Source organism: Leucopleurus acutus (genome assembly GCF_964270905.1).
Source record: "Leucopleurus acutus genome assembly, chromosome: 2".
Taxonomy (NCBI): Eukaryota; Metazoa; Chordata; class Mammalia; order Artiodactyla; family Delphinidae; genus Leucopleurus; species Leucopleurus acutus.
Window position 1 is genome coordinate 110584035 of NC_139143.1, and position 22071 is coordinate 110606105.

The 22071-nt window shown below is 38.9% G+C and overlaps 1 protein-coding gene across 3 annotated transcripts in view; it reads left to right on the forward strand.

Moving 5' to 3' along the window:
• Positions 1-1814: 1814 nt before the first annotated feature.
• The window catches only part of ARHGAP29 (Rho GTPase activating protein 29), a 75763-nt gene continuing 55506 nt past the window's right edge, over positions 1815-22071 (forward strand). The window contains exons 1-3 of one of the 3 annotated variants that reach the window (XM_082832410.1): positions 1815-1952; positions 19099-19335; positions 21815-21853. In XM_082832410.1, the coding sequence (XP_082688536.1) occupies positions 19131-19335; positions 21815-21853 (244 nt within the window). In that variant the 5' untranslated portion in view covers positions 1815-1952; positions 19099-19130. Of the gene's footprint in view, positions 1953-19098; positions 19336-19368; positions 21854-22071 lie in introns of those variants that run through there. The other 2 variants (XM_082832408.1, XM_082832409.1) reach the window with 2 other exon arrangements.

A 22071-nucleotide genomic window follows, 5' to 3' on the forward strand; every position in this document is an offset into this window, starting at 1 on the left:
AGAAAATGCATCCTAGAAGGATTTTTATTCCTGGACACACTGGTCAGTCCCTAAACATTCCTCTAGAAAATACTTAGTAGGGACCCTTTGTGTACTGGACACAGACTTAGGTAACATAACACTGTAGACCTCCACAATCTAATTAGTATAAATAAACATTGGTATTAGTATAAAGTAAAAGACTGCATGAAAGTCAAAAGTGCCATAAGAATAAGGTTCCATGTACCATATAATATTAAATGGGATGACTAATTTTCAGTGAGAACAGAAGGCTTCAGAGCAGAGGTTGTATTCTCTCTATCACAGAAAGAATGAATAACATTTCAATAGACAAAGTAGTTATGTGTTATTAATAAATACTATAATTATAAAATAGCTATACTAAACATCTGTCATGAATGTTTCATTATTGATCCAGCATCCAATTATGCCTCTGATTTTTGTTTTTTGTCTCTGATTCCTCATTCTCCAAAGACGTGACCCTGAGCCACTTTAACCAAGAAACATTTATAGGTAAAAAACAAGTTGGCTTATAAGGGTAAATGCTGTGACAGTTTATAGGATTTGGTGGAGGTATTTATTTCTACTTTTCTTTACCAAACACATGAGCCACCTGTCCCAGATAACAGACTTTTTTTCCTTTTTAAAAATTTTTATTGATTTATAGTTCGTTTACAGCAGATAACAGATTTTTAATTCTTAATTCTTAATTTTTAATTCTTAAATTCTTTTAATTCTTTAATTCTTAAATTTTAATTCTTAATTTCTAATTCTCAGTTAATTGTATTTATTTTATTGCAAAAATGAGTTACCATTTTCCTCTGAGATGGTTTTTAATATATTTCTCCCAACTAATGAAGAGGAGTGGAGAATATGGCAGATGTTCGATGTATTTTGAAAAAGGTTTAAGGGGAGGAAGAGATTGAGGAACTTTTCCAAATTCCCTTCCCATAATTTTACCTATTTACTCAGCTAATATTTACAGAGTGCCTGCTATGTCTCAGCATAGATGACAGGAAGGGTGTTCTTGGTAGAGTTAAGTGTTACTACTATGTACTCTATTCAATAGAAACGCTGTACTTTTTTCATTATGATGTGTGATCCAAATCTAGATAAATGCTTTAATTTTTGTTGTTCATTTTCCCTATAACGTTGGTGAGTCCCATCAGTAAAGGAGCATTTAATGGTAAGAACTAAGTAGCATGATTAGGGGGACATGCATTCGACTAGTATTTATTGAGCAACTCCCCCGAGCCTGGTACTGTACATAATAGTTGACGTTTTGGGTAATTTAGTTTTCTGAAAATGACAATCAGTCAAAGACAGAAAAGAGTGTGGCAGTTTTAAAGTTAAGGACAAAATGTATTTTTGTTCCTAAAGGGAGAAGGAGGGTGTGGGCAGGGGTAGGACTAAACAAGTTGGGGACCAAATTCCTGACTGGAAGGAATTCAAAATGTCCACCTGAGAAACGTCCTCTTAAACAACAAGGACCTGCTCACTACTGGAGGGTGCAAAAGGTGACTTATCCCTAAGGTTCCTCCGCCTGTCCTGCCGCAAGCCGCACGGGGAGGCTAACACGTTCTACAAGGCTCCGTACCGTTTGCGGGCCGAAGCGAAGCTGGCAGCCTGCGCCGGGCGCTGGAGAGCCAGTGGCCGGCCCCACCTGCCGCAGGAGCCCGTCCCCGCCCCCCGGGCGCGCGGGCCAATGGGCTGGGCCCCAGGAGGCGGGTCGCGGCCAGGCGGGAGGTGCGAGGCCGTGGGCGGGGCTGCCGGGGCTGCCGTGGTCTTGGCTGTAGCTGCAGGGGAGGCGGCGGCGGTTTGGCCGGGCGTCCGCGGGCCGTGGGGGATGGGAGCGGCGAGCTCCAGCCCTCGGCGGCGGCGGCGGAGGCGGCGGCGGCGGCCGTGAATGTCGGGCGGGCATCCGCGTCCGGGACGCGGGATGGAGCGCCGCGGTGAGTGGAGGGTGGCGGCGCTCGCTGCGGCCGCGGCTGGGGGCTGGGGTCACACGCGGCGGCCACCCACGAGTCGCCGTCCAAGGTCCGGGCGGCCCAGGCGGCGGCAAGGGAGTGGAGGCAACTTAGGGCTGTGCTGGTGGCTGGCGGCGGCGGGTCGGGCCGGTGTCCCCGGGACTCCTGGTCCTCCGGGAGGGGTCCGACTGGACGAGGGGCGCGGAGGGCGCGGCAGGAGCGGAGGAGCGGGGAGGGCAAGAACGGGCGTTGCAAGGACCGTCGGACCCCGCTGTCCCCAGTTAGGCGACGCCGCCCGGCCGCTGGGGAGAGGCTCTCGAGGCGGACTTTACTCCTTTTCCAAGTCCCAGCTGAGCGTCTGTAGCCCTTCTCCCTTTTCTAACCACATGCCCTCATCTGCCTTTAAGCGGAGTTCGGGCGGGGGCTCCTTTACTCCTCCCCGCCCCCCTTTTGATTTCCTTAACCGGGTCTTCACATTTGTCTTCTTTACTTGGGATCTTTTCGGAAGTTTGGTGCCCTTTCTGAAATTTTAGTCTGACAAATACAAAGGCTGAGATAAAATAACAAACACCTCATGTTCCCTGTCTACCTTTTATCATATTTCGTCTCACCTAGGCCCGGCTGTTTATTTATTTATTTTTGTTGGGGGGTCGGGAATGAAAAGTAGAAAAACACTCCCCTTTCTACCCAAGTGCCCTACTCTGGTGCATCTCTGTCTGTCTTCACACTCCTCCCTCCCTCTCCCACCACCGCGACCCTCTCTCTCACACCCCTGTAGCCGTCCTACACACACACACACACACACACACACACACACACACACACACACACACACACTCCTCCCTCCCTCTCCCACCACCGCGACCCTCTCTCTCACACCCCTGTAGCCGTCCTACACACACACACACACACACACACACACACACACACACACACACACACACACACACACACACACACGTACGCACGCACGCGCGCGCTAACCCAGCCTGGTCCTAGGGCAAGCCCTGTGCTTTGCGAAATAGAAGTTGACAGGCGGGGGGATTGCAGCTACTAAGAGGAGAGGAGAGCGTATCCCTGTGAGTTTGTTTCCCAGGCTGTCCCAGGACTCCTGTTCCAAACCTCAGCTCGAGGGACGGACTTCCTTTGGCCAGAACAAAGTAGCCAGGGACTCTCCTTGTCTTTGAGCCCCTCTGACATTTCCAGGGTCTATCTCGCTTTTTCATCACCACTCCTCTTTAGAAACGAGGGGGAGGTTTGTTTACCAACTACCCCCACTGGTGGTATTTGGTTTTTTGTTTTGTTTGATCTTCGACATCCTCTATCTATCTCTAACGGTGGATCTTTTAGGAGCTGTTAGGAGGGGAAAGTTCCAAGATGACGGTGGAGCCAAAATAACCAAAGAACTTTTTGTTGCACATTTACCTTTTCCTTTTCTCTTCTTTTTTGACAATTAGTTTTGCCCCTTTGTTCGGTTTGAGGGAGGGGAGTTTCCTGTTCAAGAAAAAGAATTCATAATTATTAATATGAAAGTGAATATTTAGAAGAGTCAAGAAATTACAAATCAAATTATGAGTCTTGGAGATTTAAATCCCTGTCTTCAGAGATTTCTATAGGCAGTTGCCAAGAATGCATAGTTAGAAATGCTTCCTGATTGTAGGAACTGTGCAAGTGAGGAACCTGGACACTAAAGCTTCATTAGTTTTATGGTACAAATAGCTTTAGTCTCCTGATTCTGAGAAAAGTTTTAGAGTGATTTTGAAGGGAAATAGGATAGAGCTGGGTTGAAAATGTTTCAGTCCCCAGATTGGCAGGAGATAAAACTTTGGCTGAGATGAAGAAAGTACTGTTCTGCAAATCTATGGTGGCTGGTCATTCCTGCTCTGCCCACCTCCCTAAAATAGAACATCCACCTAAATTATCAGCACCTTCACTTCCCAGCTGTAAAAGCCCTTGACCTAGGAATGTGTGCTTCTACAACCACTGCTGTTGGTCCCAGTGGTTAGTACTGCATTGAACAAAGCTCATGCCCAGAAGGTACCCTGGAAAGATTTTCATTCCTGTACCATTGGTGATACATTCAGCATTCGCTCAGAAAATTTAGTGTGATCCCACTCTGTGTTAGACAAGGTCCTGTGGAACCTTTCAGTCTATTGGGTAGAAGTAGACAATTCCAAATAAATAGGGCCCAAGGCATAGTATCTTGGGTTACCTGAGAAAAGTATGTTGAATGTCCTATGGGAAAGTTAAAGGGATGATTTATTTTCACTGGAGGGAATGAAAAGGCTTCTTGGAAGAAGTGATGTTTTGTGTGATATTGAAGTTAATTAAGAGAATGATTTTAATAAGCACAGAAGGCAGAAGGATCCTTCAGGGCAGAATTGCTGGTTATCTCTAATACATACAAGGATATCACTGATCAGCTTCCATGATTCTGCTTTGAAGGCTATTTTGTTTGTTTTTAATTTCCCACCTCATCTCCAGTATGATGATGAGCCACAACACAGAAAGACACATTCATGTGTAAAGAAACAAGGAGGTTTAAAAGGAAGGTTAGGAACACGTTTTGATATGGTGAGGATTTTTGTGGAGGGTTTGCAGTTTCTTCTTGCCTTTATCATTACTCTGATAAGCAAAAGAGCCATTTGATGATATTGCCTCCCTAGGATAAGGTTTTTTTCTTTTTCTTAAAAAATGTTCCAGTATTTGTCACTGAGAAAGTTTTCAAATACCGTAGTCTTCCTTTCTAAAGAAGAAAATGGAAAATATTTTGAAAAATATTAAGGGAGAGAGGAAGTTGAATTTCAGGGATTATTCAAACAGAACCTTCTACAATTTTACTTTTAATTTACTTATCTGATATTCATTGAGCACTAAAAAATGATAACAGCTTTTTATACACTATGAGTGAGTTTTGACAATTGTATACACTCATGTAATGCCCGTAATCAAGATACAGAACATTTCCATTACTCCAGAAAGTAATGCTCATTTGGAACTCCCTCCACCTCCCATACTACAACCCCGTCATCAGGCAACCATTCGTGCTTTTTGTTACTAAAGATTAGGTTCATCTTTTCTAGAATTTCATGTAAAAGGAATCATACAGCATATATTCTTTTGTGCCTGACTTTCATTTGGCATAATGTTTTTGAGATTCACCCATGGGTTTTTGCTAGGTCATAGATATTTATTGTTAAGTAGCATTTCATTGTAAGGCTATATCACAATTTGTTTAACCATTTATCTGTTGATGGACATTTGGGTTTTTTCCAGTTTTTGACTATAATGCTACGTACATTTGTGTACAAGTGTTTGGATGACTGTATTTTTCATTTTGGGAGGGTATATAAAAGAGTAGAATTCCTGTATGGTAAATGTATGTTCAACTGTATAAGGAACTGCCAGGCTATTTTCCAAAGTGGTGTTTACCGTGTATAGCAGCAGTGTGTGGGAGTTTTAGTTGCTCTAAATCCTTCCTACACCAAAGTTGGTATTTCAGTCTAGCTAAAATTGAGAATTCCAGTAGATATTTAGTGATATCTCATTGTGGCTTAAATTTGTGTTTCCCTGATACTAATGATGTTGAGCACTATTTCATGTGCTTATTGCCCAGTTGTGTATCTTCTTTTTTGAAGTGTCTGTTCAGATCTTTTACTTATTATTGTGTTATTCACTCTATTATTGCGTTGTAGGAGTTCTTGATGTAATTTGAATACAATTCCTTTGTCACATATTTTCTCCCAGTTTGTGGGCTTAACAGTTGTCTTTCAAAAAGCAGAAGCTTTAAATTTTGATGAAGTCCCGTTTACCAGTTTTTTTTTTTTTTTATGGTTCTTGATTTTTGTGTCTGAGAAATTGTTCCCTGGATTTTCTCCCAAGTTTTCTTTTAGAATGGGGATCTTCAAACATATTCTTAAAGGACCAGATCATAAATATTTTAGGCTTACAGGCTACAGCACCTCAACCACTCAACTCTGCTGTTGTAGGGCAAAAACAGTTATTGACAGTACATAAACAGTTGGGCGTGGCTGTGTCCCCCCATAACTTTTATTTATAAAAACAAGCAGCTGCCTCCTCCAACTCCAGTATTTAAAAGACTGATAGTTTTAGGTTATATGTTTAGGTCTATGACACATGTTGAATTAATTTTAGGGCATGCTCTGAAGTAAGGATCAAAGATCATTTTTTTCTCATATGGTTATCAAGTTATTTCAGCACCATTTATTGAAAAGACCATCTTTTCCCCTATTGAATTACTTTAGCAGCTTTTGAAAATCAACTGATTATATTTGTGGGTCTGTTTCTAGACTCTATTCTATTCTGTTGATCTATGTCTATCTCTATACCAATATCACACTGTCTTGACTACTGTAGCTCTATAGTAAATCTTAAAATCAGGCATTGTGAATCTTCCAGGTTTGTTCTTTTTTCAAAAATTTTTTGGCTGTTCAGATTTTTTACATATTTATATACATTTTAGACTCAGCCTATCAATTTCCATAAAAAAGCCAGGAGGAATTTTGTTTGGGATTGCTCGAACCTATAGGTCAATTTAAGAGAAATTAAAGTCTTAACAGTATTGAGTCTTCCAATCCATGAACATGGCATACTTACTGATTTATCCAGTTCTTTAATTTCTTGCCATTAGTGTTTTGTAGTTTTAAATTTAGGATCTTGCACATGTTTTGTCTAATTTATTCCTAAAAATATCTTGTTTTTTGATGTTATTATAAATGGTATTAATTTCTAAAATGTCACTGTCCAATTGTTTGTTGCTAGTATGTAGAAGTAAAATTGATTATGGTATATTGACCTTGTAATCTGTGGCCTTGCTATATTCATTTATTAGTTGTAGTACCTTATTTATAGGTTCCTTAGGATTTTTGAGATGCACAAACGTGTCAACTTGTAATAAAGTGTTTCACTTCCTCCTTTTCAATCTGAGTGTATCTTATTTCTTGTTCTATTGTACTGGCTAAGACCTTCAGTAACAATATTGATCCTGATCTTAAGGGGAAAACATAGTATTTCATTACTGACTATGATGTTAGCTGTAGATTTTTGTAGCTGTCTCTTATCAGGTTGAAGAAATTCTTTTCTCTTCCTACTTTGGTGACTGCTTTAATCATGAAAGGTTGAAGAATTTTGTCAGATGCTTTTTCTGCATCTGTTAAGATGATCACGTGGTTTTTCTCTATTGAATATTAAACTAAGCTTGATTCTTGGGACAGACTTTCTTGGTTCTAATGTATTATTCTTTTTTATATATGGTTGGGTTTGACCTGCTAATACTGTGTTAGGAAATTTGATCTGTAGCTTTCTTGTAATATCTTTGTCAGCTTTTGGTATCAGAGTAATGTTGACCTCATAAAATGAGTTGGGAAGTTTTCCTGCCTCCTCTATTTTCTGAGAGTTTTTGTAGGACTATTTTATGTGGTTCAATAGATTTCATTAGCGAGGCCATCTGGGTCTGCAGTTTTCTTTGTGAGCTATTTTAAATTATGAATCCAATTTCTTTAATACATATAAGGGTATCCAGATTTTCTATTTCTTGTGTTAGATTTGGTTATTTGTGTCTTTTAAGACATTTTTACATTTTATCTGCGTTGTTGAATTTTTTGGCAAAATTGTTTATAACATTCTTTTGTTTCCCTTTTAATATCTGTAGGGTCTGTACTGATGTTCCTTATTTCATTCATGATATTAGTAATTTGTGTTTTCTCTCTTTTGGATCAGTTCAGCAAGCTATTTATCTATTTAATTGATATTTAAAAAAAAACAACTTTTAGTTGATTTTTTTCTGTTATCTGTCTTCTGTATCATTGATTTCTACTCTTACCATTATTTCCTTCCTTTTACTTACTTCCTGTTCAATTTGCTCTTTGCTTTCTAGCTTCTTAAAGTGGAAGCTTAAATCATTGATTTTAGGCCCTCCTTTGTTTCTTTTTTTTTTTTTTTTGGTTGCATTGGGTCTTTGTTGCTGCACATGGGCTTTCTCTAGTTGCAGCGAGCGGGGGCTACTCTTTGTTGCGGTGTGAGGACTTGTCATTGCGGTAGCTCCTCTTGTTGCAGAGCACAGGCTCTAGGCATGCAGGCTCAGCAGTCGTGGATCAGGGGCTTAGTTGCTCCACGGCATGTGGGATCTTCCTGGATCAGGGCTCGAACCCGTGACCCCTGCATTGGCAGGTGGAGTCTTAACCACTGCACCACCAGGGAAGTCTCCCTCCTTTCTTTTTAATAAAGCATCTAAAGCTGAATATTTCTCTAACCACTGCTTTTACTGTGTAACTTACCCATTTTGAAATATCGTGTTTTCTTTTTTATTCAGTTTAAAATATTTTCAGATTTGCCTTGTGAAAATTTAACCCATGGATTAGTTAAAAATATATTTTACAATTTCCAAATATTTGGGGATTTCTCAATTATCCTACTGTTATTTATTCCAAATTTAACTTTGTTTGGGTCAGAGAACATACACTGTATGATTTCAGTTCTCTTAAACTTATTGGGACTTATTGTATGGTCCTACATATGGTCTATCTTAGTGAATATTTTATGTGTATTTGAAAAGACTGTGTATTCTGTTGTTGGGTAGAATTTTCTATAAATGTATATCAGGTCAAATTGGTTGATAGTATTATTTAAAATTTCTATATCCTTACAGATTTTCTCTTATTCTTTTTTTTTTCTTGTTACACATTTTTCTTTGACCCACTTTTTAAAAAATTTAATTTAATTTTTAAAACAGCAGGTTCTTACTAGTTATCTATTTTATACATATTAGTTATATATGTCAATCCCAATCTCCCAATTCATCCCTCGCCAGCTCCCCCACCCCCGCTTTCCCCCCTTGGTGTCCATACGTTTGTTCTCTTATTTGTTCTCTTATTTGTTCTATCAGTTAATGAAAGAGAATTGTTGAAATCTTAACTATCATTGAGATTTGTCTGTCTTTCCTCACATTTCTGTCAGGTTTTTCCTTGTATATTCTGAAGCTCTATTTTTAGGTGCATACACTTTTAAGATAATGTCTTTATGATGAATTGACTCTTTTATCATTATGAAATGGTACTCTTTATCCTTAGTAAAACGGGTTGTCTCATATAATAGAGCTACTTCTGCTTTCTTATGATTAGTATTTGCATGGCATATCTTTTTCTGTGTTTTTACTTTCAACCTATCTGTGTCTTTATATTTCAAGTCTGTTTCTTACAGGCAGTTATGTAGTTGAGTCTTAAGTTTTTACACAATTTGACAATCTCTGCTTTTTTATAGGGGTGTTTAGAGTATTTATATCTAATGTAATTATTGATATGATTGGGTTTAAGCCTATAATCTTGTTGTTTGTCTTTAATTTTTCTCATCTGTTCTTTGTTTCTTTTTTTTCTGTCCTGCCTTTTTTTGGATTAATTTTTAAAAATTCCATTTATGTCCACTGTTGGCTTATTAACTGTACCTCTGAAGATTTTAATATACATTTTTAACTTACTATAATATACCTTCAAATAATATTATGCTATTTCACATATAATGTAAGAACCTTACTTTGATTTCCCTCCTCCCTTAATTTTTGCTATTGTGATACTTTTTGCTATCCAGCATATGTTGTAAATGCCACACACATTGTTATTACTTTTGTTTTAAATATCAGGTTTTTTTTTAAAGAAATTTACAAAATGACGCTTGTTTTGAAGATTTGTTGGGGTGAGTCTAGAATACTATTTTAGTAGGGCTGGGTTAGATGTACTACTAACACATGTCCTTCTGGGATCTCTCCTTGAGTATTCAACAGGTCTCTCTACTCTGGCTGATGAACACTCAGAGGTCTCCCAGACCTGCGAAAGCCCTGGGAATTGTTCAGCTACAGGTCCCTGGAAATTCTTTGTCTATCCTGTGGGGATTCACCCTATACATATATAGCTTTGTATTCAGCAAGAAACTTAAAGAGTTGCCTATGCAAATTTCTGGAGCTCTTCTTCTGCCTACCTTCTTCCTATCTGGTACTCTGCCCTACAGATTCCAGCTGTCCCAGTCTCCCTGAACTATGATCCCTTTCTCCTCAACCTAGCAAGAGTACCACACTCTGTTTGGCTTCCTCCTTGCATGCCGTGGTCTAGAGTGTGTCTCCAGGCAGAAAGTTGGGGTGACTGTAGGGATCACCTCATTTGTTTGTGATCCCATCTCTCCAGGATCACAGTCCTGTGCTGTTTGTAGTCTAATGTCTGAAAACAGTATAGTGGAAGGGCAAGTCTGATCTCATTTATTCCTGCACTTGATGTATTTGAAATTTTAAGACTTTTTTTTTAAAATCTGGAGATTTTCTTTTCATCGTTTTCCTTGCAATTTATTTGTTTAAGAAACTGTTGTTTGCTCTATAAAATGACCCACAGTCTAGATTTTACTGAGTGCATCCTGTGATGTAATTTAATATACTCCCTTGTCTTCTATATTGCTTATAAAGTGGTAATTGGGTCTAGAGCAAAGTTTCTCGACCTTGACACTATTGGCCATTTGGGGATGGGTAATTCTTTCTTAGAGGTAGAGGTAGGAGGGCTCAGGCATGCTCTCTTGTGCAGGTAGGATGTTTGGCAGCATCCCTGGCTCTATTCACTAGATGTCAGTACAACTCCTTTCCAGTTGTGACAATCAAAGATGTCTCCAGACATTGTAAAATGTTTTTAGAACCATATTCTGTTATGAAAAGTAGGCTACCTGAACTACAGAATCAACTTCAGGAATATGAAGATCCTTACCCGGCAAAAATAGCAATACTACCTATGTTAACACTGAATAGAACACATGAAAAAGATTTTAACAGTATGCAAGTTGAGGCTTCATAGAATGACAGAAGAGCAATATCACAGAGGATGTGATTTCTGTTTTAGAAGGGAAAAATACTAGAGACAATAATAACGTAAAATGGTAAAAACACAATTTTAAGATGTTGGACTTCTACAATAGATATACAGATGGTTTTAATTTTTTTTAACCCTTTATAATTTAATTATAAACCAAGAATTTTGGAGTTGCAAAAAGGTATTGTTTCAATAGTGTACTTTTCATACTTGAAACTTACTTGTGTGACATAAAATTTCTTTAAACAAAATGCAAGTTAGGGGGAATTAATAAAACAACCCTTTTAATTTAAAAGTGAACTACCATTTTTGCTAATGTTTCCAAATATTGTATTCCTCCTTACTAAGGAAAAAGAGTAGAAAGGATGACAGATAATTAATCTATTTTTTTTAAAAGCTATAAGAGGAGGACTGGGATTGAGAGACTTCTCAAAATTTTCCTCAGATAACCGTACTTATAATTTAATGGTCTAATATTCGTTGACGATTCACTCTGTGTTGGTTCTATGCAGAATTATTGGTTGTTTTGAGATCGTTTAGAGGTAGATCTGGTGGGAAGGGTCTTGAGATTAACCCAGAGCGGATCCAAGGGGCAGACTTTCCTCCCTTGAGTTCCCTGAGGGTTACCCTGCCTCTACCTTCCATGGCCTTCAGAATCCTTTCTTCTCTCCCCCATTGGTGTCCTTCAGTTTAGTCATCAGTGGCTTCCATGGTGAGTGTCCATGGTGCATCATTCTCCTCCATTAGGATTTGAAGGAACATTTGGTTGTTAGGTGTCCCCAGCATTTTTAGTGCTTTTGATCTGGCACAGTTATGTTTAAAGTTTTTAAAAATTAAGCAAAGATAAAAGAAATTACAATAAATAGAAATTAAGATAGCTCTACTATCTGCAAAATGATAGTAGAGCCCAGGTAATCAAGGAGCCTGAGGTTCTCATATTTATCCTTTCCAAGTAACAACCTAGGGCCCTAATTGGGTTTATTTGTCCAGAATTGTTTGGGTGTGAAAGGTGTCCGTCTCCCCTTTTTCTGTCCATGGGTAGTCTCCCTATTTCTCTCTCTCTCTATCATTTCTGTCTCTTTTCCTTATTCTGTATGCATCTTATTTTCTCTTTCTCTGCCTCCTTTTGTCTCTGCATCTTTCTTGGTCTTCTTTCTCTCTTCTCCACAATTGTTTCTCACCTTCTCACATCTCTCACGGCTTTTTCCTCTCCTTCCCTCCCATGTGCTCCTTTCTGTCTCTGTCACACCACCACTTCTACCTCACATACCCTTTCTCCCCATGAGGATCTTGTGCGAGACATTGTTCAACTTTAATAAGGAAAACAATTCTCTTTATTAAGGAAATGGTGATAATGGAGTAAGAAAGTAAAAAATAATTAATATACAGGTATTTAAAAATAGATATAAAGGGGTGTTTGAGATTGAGTGACTGCCTTACATTTCTTCCCCAAATCTTCCTTATGATTTAATAAGGGTTGGGATGCTCCAGCCCCCTTTTGCCCTGGGACCCCTGACCTCTCAGTTTGTTTCAGTGCAGGGCATCATCATTTTCCATGGTGAGAGTCCATGGTGCATTGTTCTTTTTATGTGTGGTTAGAAGGAGAGTTTGGTTTTGAGGTTTCCTTAGTGCCTGTGGCATGTCCTTGGTACTGTTGTGTTTGGGGTTTCAAGGGGTAAATTTGTGTAAGCTGAGTCGGACAATTCCAGTGTGGAGCTAAAATATCCAAGACGCTGAGCATTTTCATATTTATCTTTTCCAAGTAGCACCTGAAGGGCCAAATTTGCTCTGTTTCCCCAGCGTTGTTTTTAGTATAAGGATTCAAAGATATGAGAGATGTTCCTCTTCTCTTTGCCAATGAGTGTTTTCTGCCTGTCTCACTACTTCACTTGTTGGCTCTCTCATGCTCACTTCCGTTTTGTCCCTGTAAGTAGGCAGTCTCTCCTTTCTCTTTTATTTCTCAATATTTTCTCTTTCTGCCTCCACCTGTCTCTGCCTTCCTTGGTTTTGCCCCTCTCTCTCCCTATGTCTGCAGCCCCGCTTTCGTCCTACTTCTCCTCACACTCTCCCGTGTCTTTTTCTGCTTTCTCCCACATGCGATAATATTTTTCTCTGCCTCCACCACTGCCGCCAGCCACCCTGCCCATGTGCCCTCTGTTTCTCCATCAGTTCTTTCTGAATGTTCCAGAACTGAGATAACTAATGACGAGGCTTGTTCTCATGAGTAGAATGATGTAGAAGCTTTCAGCCCCTGCTGCTTTCTTTAATTATTCCATCTTTCTCAGACATATTTCTCATTCTGAGCGAGTTTGAGAGTGCAGTTGAAGTAATGTAATATAGGTCTAAGTGGAAAATATGACCCTGTACAGAGGGCAGAGTAGTTGGCTGGTTTTGAGGAAGTTTATTCTTCCGGAAAGGAGCCAGGCCTGTGTTACACTTTACCTGTGTGGGGTCTTGTTTTTGTTTTCTTGAGTTGGAGAGAGAGGAACGAGGTGGTCAAAAGAAGTACCTCATAAAAAATGTAGATTGCTCATCCAAGAAATTCCGATTTGCCAGATGAAGTCATCAGGTGACCTGTTCCTAAGGTTCCTCCGCCTGTCCTGCCGCAAGCCGCACGGGGCGGCTGACACGTCCTGCAAGGCTCGGGACAGTTTGCGGGCCGAGGCGAAGCTGACAGCCTGCGCCGGGCGCGCGAGAGCCAGTGGCCGGCCCCACCTGCCGCAGGCGCCCGTCCCCGCCCCCCGGGCGCGCGGGCCAATGGGCTGGGCCCCAGGGGGCGGGTCGCGGCCGGGCGGGAGGTGCGAGGCCGTGGGCGGGGCGGCCGGGGTTGGCGTGGTAGTGGCTGTAGCTGCAGGGGAGGCGGCGGCGGCGGCGGCGGCGGCTCGGCCGGGCGTCCGCGGGCCGTGGGGGATGGGAGCGGCGAGCTCCAGCCCTCGGCGGCGGAGGCGGCGGCGGCGGCGGCGGCGGCGGCGGCCGTGAGTGTCGGGCGGGCGTCCGCGTCCGGAACGCGGGATGGAGCGCCGCGGTGAGTGGAGGATGGTGGCGCTTGCTGCTGCGGCGGCGGCGGCGGCAGGGGCCTTGGGTCACCCGCGAGTTGCCGTCCGGGGTCCGGGCGGCCCAGGCGGCGGCCCGGAGTGGAGGCGACTGCGGGCTGCGCTGGGGGCCGGCGCCGGCGGGCCGGGCCGGTGTCCCCGAGACTCCTGGTCCTCCGGGAGGGGTCCGACCGGACGTGGGGCGCGGCGGGCGCGGCAGGAGCGGAGGAGCGGGGAGGGCGCGAGCTGTGGCCCTGAGCAGATGATGAAGATAATAAAAGCAAACACATAGCACGTCCCACGTTCGGCGTACAGTTTTCTAAGAGCGCTACACGTTTTAACTTCACGAGAGTTCCACGATTATTTAATTTTTCACACGGGGGAAACCTGCCGGAACACACAGACTCGTAATTGGCATAGTGTGATTTAAAGTCGGACAGTTTTGCTCCAGAATCTGTGCTCCCTACCGCTACAGAGTCCGATCGGATCCTGTCCCACCCCCCCTGCCCTGACAGCAGCCCTCAATTCATCTGGGTCTCTGTCCCGAGATATCTTAGGATTTCCGTGGTGCATTGTTCTCGTCCCTGTCTTTTGAGCTGAGGGAGGGGTGTTTCGTTCCGAGGCCTCTTGAGCCTCAATGTTTTTTCGCCAATTCCGTTGTGGGCGTGTTTGGGGCTTGACTTTTTTTTTTTTTTTTTTTGACGGGTGAGCCCAAGTCTGAGACGTTTCAAGCTGGAGCGCTAGTGGTTCACGAGACTTGTGTCTCCATATTCATCTTTTTTGACTCTCTTCCTCAATAAAGTATTGGCCTGATGCCTCTTCGGAGAGGAGGACTGTTAGTTGCTAAAGGCGGGAGCTGAGCGCCCCTTCCCCTTTCTCCAGGTGTCTCCGAGACGGTATCTCTTGTCCATCGCTATCAGTGCCTGCAGCCCTTTTTGGTTGCTCCATGTTCCCATTCTGTATTTAAATTCTGGGATGGGGAACGTGGTCTTTGGCATTGGGGAGTTTTGGAGAGCCCTGCCTGTCAGGAATGCTGGACATTCTGGAGGTGTGGGAGGTTGGGCAGCTTCATCTTCTTTAAACGTGCTGAATTCTAACTGCCCAGGAATGAAGTGTATGTGCGTTGCACGCCTTTCTTTAGAAATTAGTTATTTGCATATTATTGATAAAACTTTTTAACATGCCCCATTCTGTTTTTGTGAAACGTGCATTTAAAAAACATAATGAAAGACCTCCAGAATGAATTTTCCTGATTTTTAAAAAACATCTCTAGGTATCAATAGATTATTACCAATCAGAAATTTGTTGAAATAGCAGATTTCAGAAATATATGGCGGTTTTTCCTGAGGTAGAAATAGTAAGATAGGGAACTATTAAGTACAGATATTTGGGTTTGTTTTACTCTTCAGTTAGGCAGCCATGTGCCTAAAATGAAAATACTTCTGTAAGGATACATTTGGGGAGGAGGAACATGGGGCAAGAACATTTGATTAACACAGGCTCCTGAAGTCTTGGAAAAGCCACATTCCAGGGTACCAGAAGTTAGTGTTCACATTTCTAATACACATATTACTTAGAATTCAGAATATATAGAGAAAGTAGTTTGGCACAGTGATTTTCTCTTTACTACAAAGTTCTTTGCGAAGTGGATAAAATGCTTTTTTTATGTTGATGGTTTGGAGTTGGAAGAGATGCAGAGAATTAGGAGAGTTTCACAAATATTTTGCTCAACAGTCTGTTTGCACAGTTCAAACTTCACTTGGAAGCCATTTAGTAGGCTTCCATGAAGTCAGTTAAGTTTCTGGAATTGTTTCCAGTCCTATATTTCTTGCTCACAATTTACAGATATACTGTAGTGAAGTCACATTTTGTTCATTACTTACGTATGTTAACAGTCTCCCACAGTAAAGCACGCTAGTGATAATGGCTAACAGTTATTGAGTCTTCATGATCAACCAAGCGTTGTGCTAAGTGCTTTCCATATTATTATCTCATTTAATTAAATTTCCAGTTGCAATTTGTTAGTAACTACATTTTATGTTACCACCAACTAGAGGATGTTCATTTTGGGACATGAGAAAGTAATGTGGATGATCTCGGAAAGTGTATAACCTCCAAACTTTCTCATTATCATAGTTCAATTCTGTGAAAGCTTGGATTAACTTTATGTTAACATTTTTTTCAATTGTAATGTCTCCTTCAGTTTGAAATATGAAAAGTAGTGAAGTATATGTAATAAAAGTAGTACATTGCTTACCGTAATCTCGACTAGAGATAGAGTATAACCCCTTTTAGTTCCTCTCTTCCCCATCGTTTTTGTTCGTTTACAGACATTCTTAGTCTTGACTAAATGTATTCAAGCATTTCTGAAACACTTTTTACAACTTTGGGCTACTAATTTGACAGTTAAAATAATTTTTTTTTACTGAAATACGTGAATTGTTTTATTCGAAGCTTGTGATATATGCTTTAAAATTTATAACCATCTTTTTACCAGTGACAATGACCAATTTTCTAATTTACTAAACTAAAAGCCATCAAAATTAATCAGAGTGACTTTATTAAGTAAGCTGCAAAAGTGATGAATTAAGCTAATAGTCTTCTCAATTAACGATTTGTAAAAGAGCTGCCCAAACAAGGCACTTGAGTGTTTTGTTTGTTTTTGTTGGAGGGGAGACTTAGGACAATTTGGGGGGCACTATTATTATAGCTAAGTTCATTTTAGAAGTTATTTACACATTTAAGGATTAATGTTAGATAGGTTTGAAACTAGATTAAATGTAGAAATTGCATTTCCAGAAATAATTTGAGATTAATAAAAATACTGAATAAAGGAATTTTAAAAGCCATTGAAGAAGTGTCAGGACACCTTATTTAATAATCAGAAGTAGAGAAACAATAATAGAAATCAACCTTTGATTTCAATTTTATGTACTCTTGCCGTTACTCAACTTCATATGCTTGGTTTTTTGGTAAGATACTATTTTAGAGACAGATTTTTAAAAACCGATTCTATTTTCCGTTCAAAACACTGCAACAATCCAGAGTTAAACATTTTTATTTCTGTAAAAATTAATTGAAACTTTATAAACTTTTAAAGTTTATAAATTCATTATAAACTACTTTATTATTATTCATTATTAGTTCTGCCAATTCATCACTCATTCTGCGGACAGTTTTGCGTTGTTTATCCCTCATATGCCAAGCACTGTGCTTTAAGCAGAGAACGCTTGGTTAGCAAACATTGGTCATGATTTTGAGATTATAGTCTGGATGAGGAGACACGAATCACCTATGAGAACTTCGATAAGTGCAGTGATGAAAAGTATAAGATGGTGCAAAGCATATAAAAGGAGATTCTGTTCTAGTTTGGTGGTGGTGGTGGTGGTTATGGGAGCAGGGGAGGTCCAGGAAGGTTTCTTTGAGGAAGTGATCTTTGAGCTGAGATCAGAATGAGTAAACAAAGAGGAAGGAGTAGTCCAGGCAAATGGAGCCGCATATAGACAGGACCCTGAGTCCAACAGTTGGTGTTTCTCAAGTCGTAGGGACAGAACCCATTATAATTCTGAGACCAATTTGGTGGGTTGCAATTGGCTTTTTAAAAAATGAAATGGGATAGGAAAGAAAACATCTGAGTACATCACCTGGCTCCTTAGCCAGAATCTGTTTTATGTTTATGCATTCCTACACACACACCACACACAAACATAACATACTTAATGTGTATACTGGCTCCACTGTGGGTCACGGTAAACAGATACTGTTGGAAAAATGAGAAAGAGGTGTGTGTGGCAGGAGTGTTAAGTGTTAAGTAGGAATTGTGACTCCAGAGGACGTTGCAGAGGTAAGTAGGAGCCAGATTTCATGCTGAGCCTTGTAGTGCACGATAGCATCCACTTGTCTTTTGGAAGAGTTTTGATCAGAGAAATGACATGATGAGATTCATGTTTTGAAAATGTACTCACTACATTTGGAATGAGACAAGAATGGATGTGGAGAGATCATTAGGAAATTAGTAACAGCAGCTAGACTACTCCTTCTTTGTTTACTCATTCTGATCTCAGCTCAAACATTTGAAAAATGTTTTAATAATGCTTGAGCTAATTTAATTCCTCCAGTCATTTCCTTTTTGATTTCAAACAAAATTAGGACTTTTAATTACAGAAAGGTAAAAGGTAAGGATGAAGCAGAAACAAACTAAGATTTTCTTGAGTTCCAACTATGTGCCAGGTTTAGGCGTTTTAACATATGAAGTCTTTAAACTTTGGGTTCCCTTTTAATCTTCATACAGCCTGTAAGCAAATTGTACAGGTCACACATTTAGGAAGTATTCAGTAACGATTCAATTCTCAATCTTTCTCATAACAAATCTTGTATTATACCACCCTGAAATTACCAAAAATATTGCTCCAGTAATCATACATTTATTTGTTCAACCAATCCAGGTGTGTCAGATTAGTGGACATCTTTAGAACTTGTTTTCAGCAGAGAAATGTTCTTGATGAAAGGTGATAATCCGGAATATGTGTGTGTGTGTGTGTGTATGTGTGTATGAGTATGCATTATTGAGAACATACTGTACTTGAATTTCTTTTATGTGTTGGACACTTCTATACCATTGTCTCTTTTAATGCTTACAATAATCTCATGAGGTAGGTATCGTCAGGATGTTATTTCCATTTTATAAATGAGTTTACCAAAGTGAGGAGATTAACAGCTTGTCAGGTCACGCATAGTAAGTGATGGAGGGGGATTTTGAAAACAGGTCTTTCTTTTTTCAAAGCTCATATTTCACCTTTATTTTTGAAGGTGATGTCATGGAGGGAGAATATTTTCTTCCACTAATTGACATTTCAGAATAACTTTTACAGTTTAAAAAATTCTGTACCTTAGGAGTTAAGAGGAAGTTTATTAAGAGCATGGGTTTTGGTGACAAGGCAGATGTGGGTTTAAGTACCAGTTCATTTATCAGCTGAGAGCTTAAACAAATTATTTAACCTCCAAACCTCAGGTTCCTATCTTGTGAAATGAAGAGAATAGTAGCTTGCATATCATAGAGTTGTCAAGGTTATTGGCACTTAATAAATGGAAGTTGCTTTATCAGTAATACAGGGTTTGTTGTTGTTGTTATTGTTTTAAATAGAATATTGAGGCAGGCTTTGGGCTATTTGTGAAAATCTAGTATAATGTCCCCTGATTAATGTAATATTTGTGTTTCTCTCTTTTTCTCACCCCCTTAAGGAGTTCCGTTGTTTTGACTGTTATATGAAAGGATGATTGCTCACAAACAGAAAAAGACAAAGAAAAAACGTGTCTTGTCAACAGGCCAGCTCTCTACTGATGTTACAACTTCTGAAATGGGGCTCAAGTCCATAAATTCCAACTCCATTTTGGATCCTGATTACATCAAGGAGTTGGTGAATGATATCAGGAAGTTCTCCCATGTGTTACTATATTTGAAAGAAGCTATTCTTTCAGGTTCGTCAACTCTTTTCTCTTAGCATTCTTACTGAATAGTTTGTAAAATTTAATTGCCAGCCTAGCTACAGATAAGTGTATACACAGTAGTAGCAACAGGGTATTCTGCTTTAGTTATTCTGTTTTTTATTTTTTGCCAAATGTTTGATGTTTACAGTGTAAAGTATTTTATAATCAGATACAGTGCAATACATAGTAGAAACTTTGGTAAGTGAGGGAACAGGAATCCAAAAAAAAAAAATTCATTCTTTGGTTCTTAAAAGTTGGACCCATTTGACATGGGAGATTTTTAGATAATTGGAATTTTAGCCTTCTTGTTAATGGTAACACAGTGCATTGATTGGTCTTTAATAAGCAGACTGATGTTTTTAATTTACATTGTTGACACTTCTGCCTGGATTCAGTTTTCTATATTGTTCCTAAAAGAATCTAAAATCACTGATTTGAGTGAATTTTTTCCTCAAAAATCAAACTTAATTCTGTTTTGCTATTCTTTTCCTCAATTAAGAGATAATCACAGACTTTATTCTCTGTCTAGTTAGAAATGGATAATGGAGCATGAGACTTGATTCTCCTGAAGTAAAGAGCTCTATGTATTTGTACTCCCTGACTTGATCTTAGTACTTAAGTCTTTCAACTTTCCGTGCCTCTTTTATATCTAATTTTGATGGCAATGGTAATTAATAATCATACAGTTCCTATTCTTTTGTAATAAGTAGCAGTTCAGTCCATATTCATAAAGGTATGTCTGGATGTAGAAAAATGAAGATTCCTAGTGTTACTTATATGAGACCTTCTGAGGCTTCATAGACATTTATAAGATTTCCATAAATATTTTCTGTGTTTATAAATTAGATATTCATTTTCTGACATGCGTTCTGAAAAACAGAAACTGCAACCATGTCTTCTATTTGTCCTAAATGCTGCTTTTAGGAGTTTATTTCTAACCTAATTATAATTTTCAAGTTGAAATGCCCAAAATACCTGGACTTGAATTGTAGCCTCAAAATTTTAGTATTTGAATTTTCCTTAAAATGACAATCACATAAGTCATTCTTTTGACACTATATGTATGTTTTTAGAAAAGAATTTACCTACACTTCTGTTCATTTTAATAGCTTGAGTTTGAAGTCTAATTATGGATAATTAAATGGTAATAAAGTTATCTTGTTAATGTGGAAAGATATTCTAAATACATTAAGCATTATACTGGTAACAGATTCATTACTAAAATGACACATCTGCCATTTATTTAAAGAAGCATAGCTTTGTAATAAAGACTTGTTTTTAACTGAGTTACTTGTTTTAAATTTGTTTTTTAATTCACATACAGTAAAATTTACTCTTTTTGTTGTAGCTGGGTTAATTTTGAATTTGAAATTTAAAATGATGTGTTAATTAACAAATCATTTACTTCACTTAGGGTAAAATCTGATTTTATTTAATGTATCAATAAAAATAGGTTTTCATTAATATAAATAAGATTTTTAGTTAGGATATCTGTTTGTTTTTATTTGTTTTCCATAGGAGATTTATATCATTTGAAATCCTCATCTCGCATATTTATCCCTTGTTTCACAGATTTAAAATGATGGTAATTTAAAGCAAGTTGGACCCACTCCTTATCTCCACAATATTTTTATATGAGTTTTAATTTGTGAGTAAACAGTTCATAGGTTAGGAAGAAAGAGGACTGAAAGCTGATCCTAAGTGAAAAGAAAAGAGAAAATTGGTAATAAGTATAAGACAGCAAAAGGAGATTACCTTTTGAGGTAAAAGGGTGTGTGTGGAAATATGTATTTTAGGAGTGTGTCTGTACTTGTCTCCGTGTTTTATTTAATTTATTTAATTTATTATTTGTTTTTAGACCTTTTATTTTATATTGGAGTATAGCCAATTAACAATGTTGTGATAGTTCCAGGTGCACAGCAATGTGACTCAAGGAAATATATTTTTTACAGAAATGAAATATTAAAAATCCGAAAGGATGTTATTCTTTTAATAAGAAAACCAGTACTTCATAATTTAAGACTTGATTATATTGCTAATAATAAAAAAGCTTGCCGTTTATGATTGGTAAATTAATTTAAAAATGTGAAAACCATCTTTTGGGTAACCAACTCTCATTAGTAGGCAGTGGCCAGAGTATTTTCATTAATTTATCTTTGGATTGATTTTAATGCTTGGTTCTTCAGTCAGAGTTAAAAGGATTTATGTATGCCATCTCAGAATAAATCTTGGATTTAGCAAGAATTTGTTTTCTCTGTTTTTGCATCATTGTTATCAAAATCTAGAAATATATTCTTTAGTTTATTTGAATTGATAGAACCTTTTTTGTTTGTTGTTTTCCTTAAGGGAGTATGTTAAACATATAAATTAACCTCATTATAGATGGCAAGAAATGCTACATAATAATATGCTTCTTTAATTTTGCTCATGATTTTCAGCTTGAGTATCATACTATTTATTTATTTAATAGAATTATTACAACAATCACATGAGATCTTCAGGAAAACAGGTAAAAAGTTTAAATTCTGCAACTATTTAAGGTGGTGTTATTATATATGTTACTGGACGTAGACATAGGCCATGCTTTTGTCTCTGGGTATTGAGAAATATCCCTGGACTTCTGCTGTTCTTTAGTACCAGCATAGTTGTAAACTGTGGCCACTGTTTTTATTTTGGAGTGAGGGATCCTTGTCAATATTGTATCAGCGGCCTTGCCAGTATTTTGTC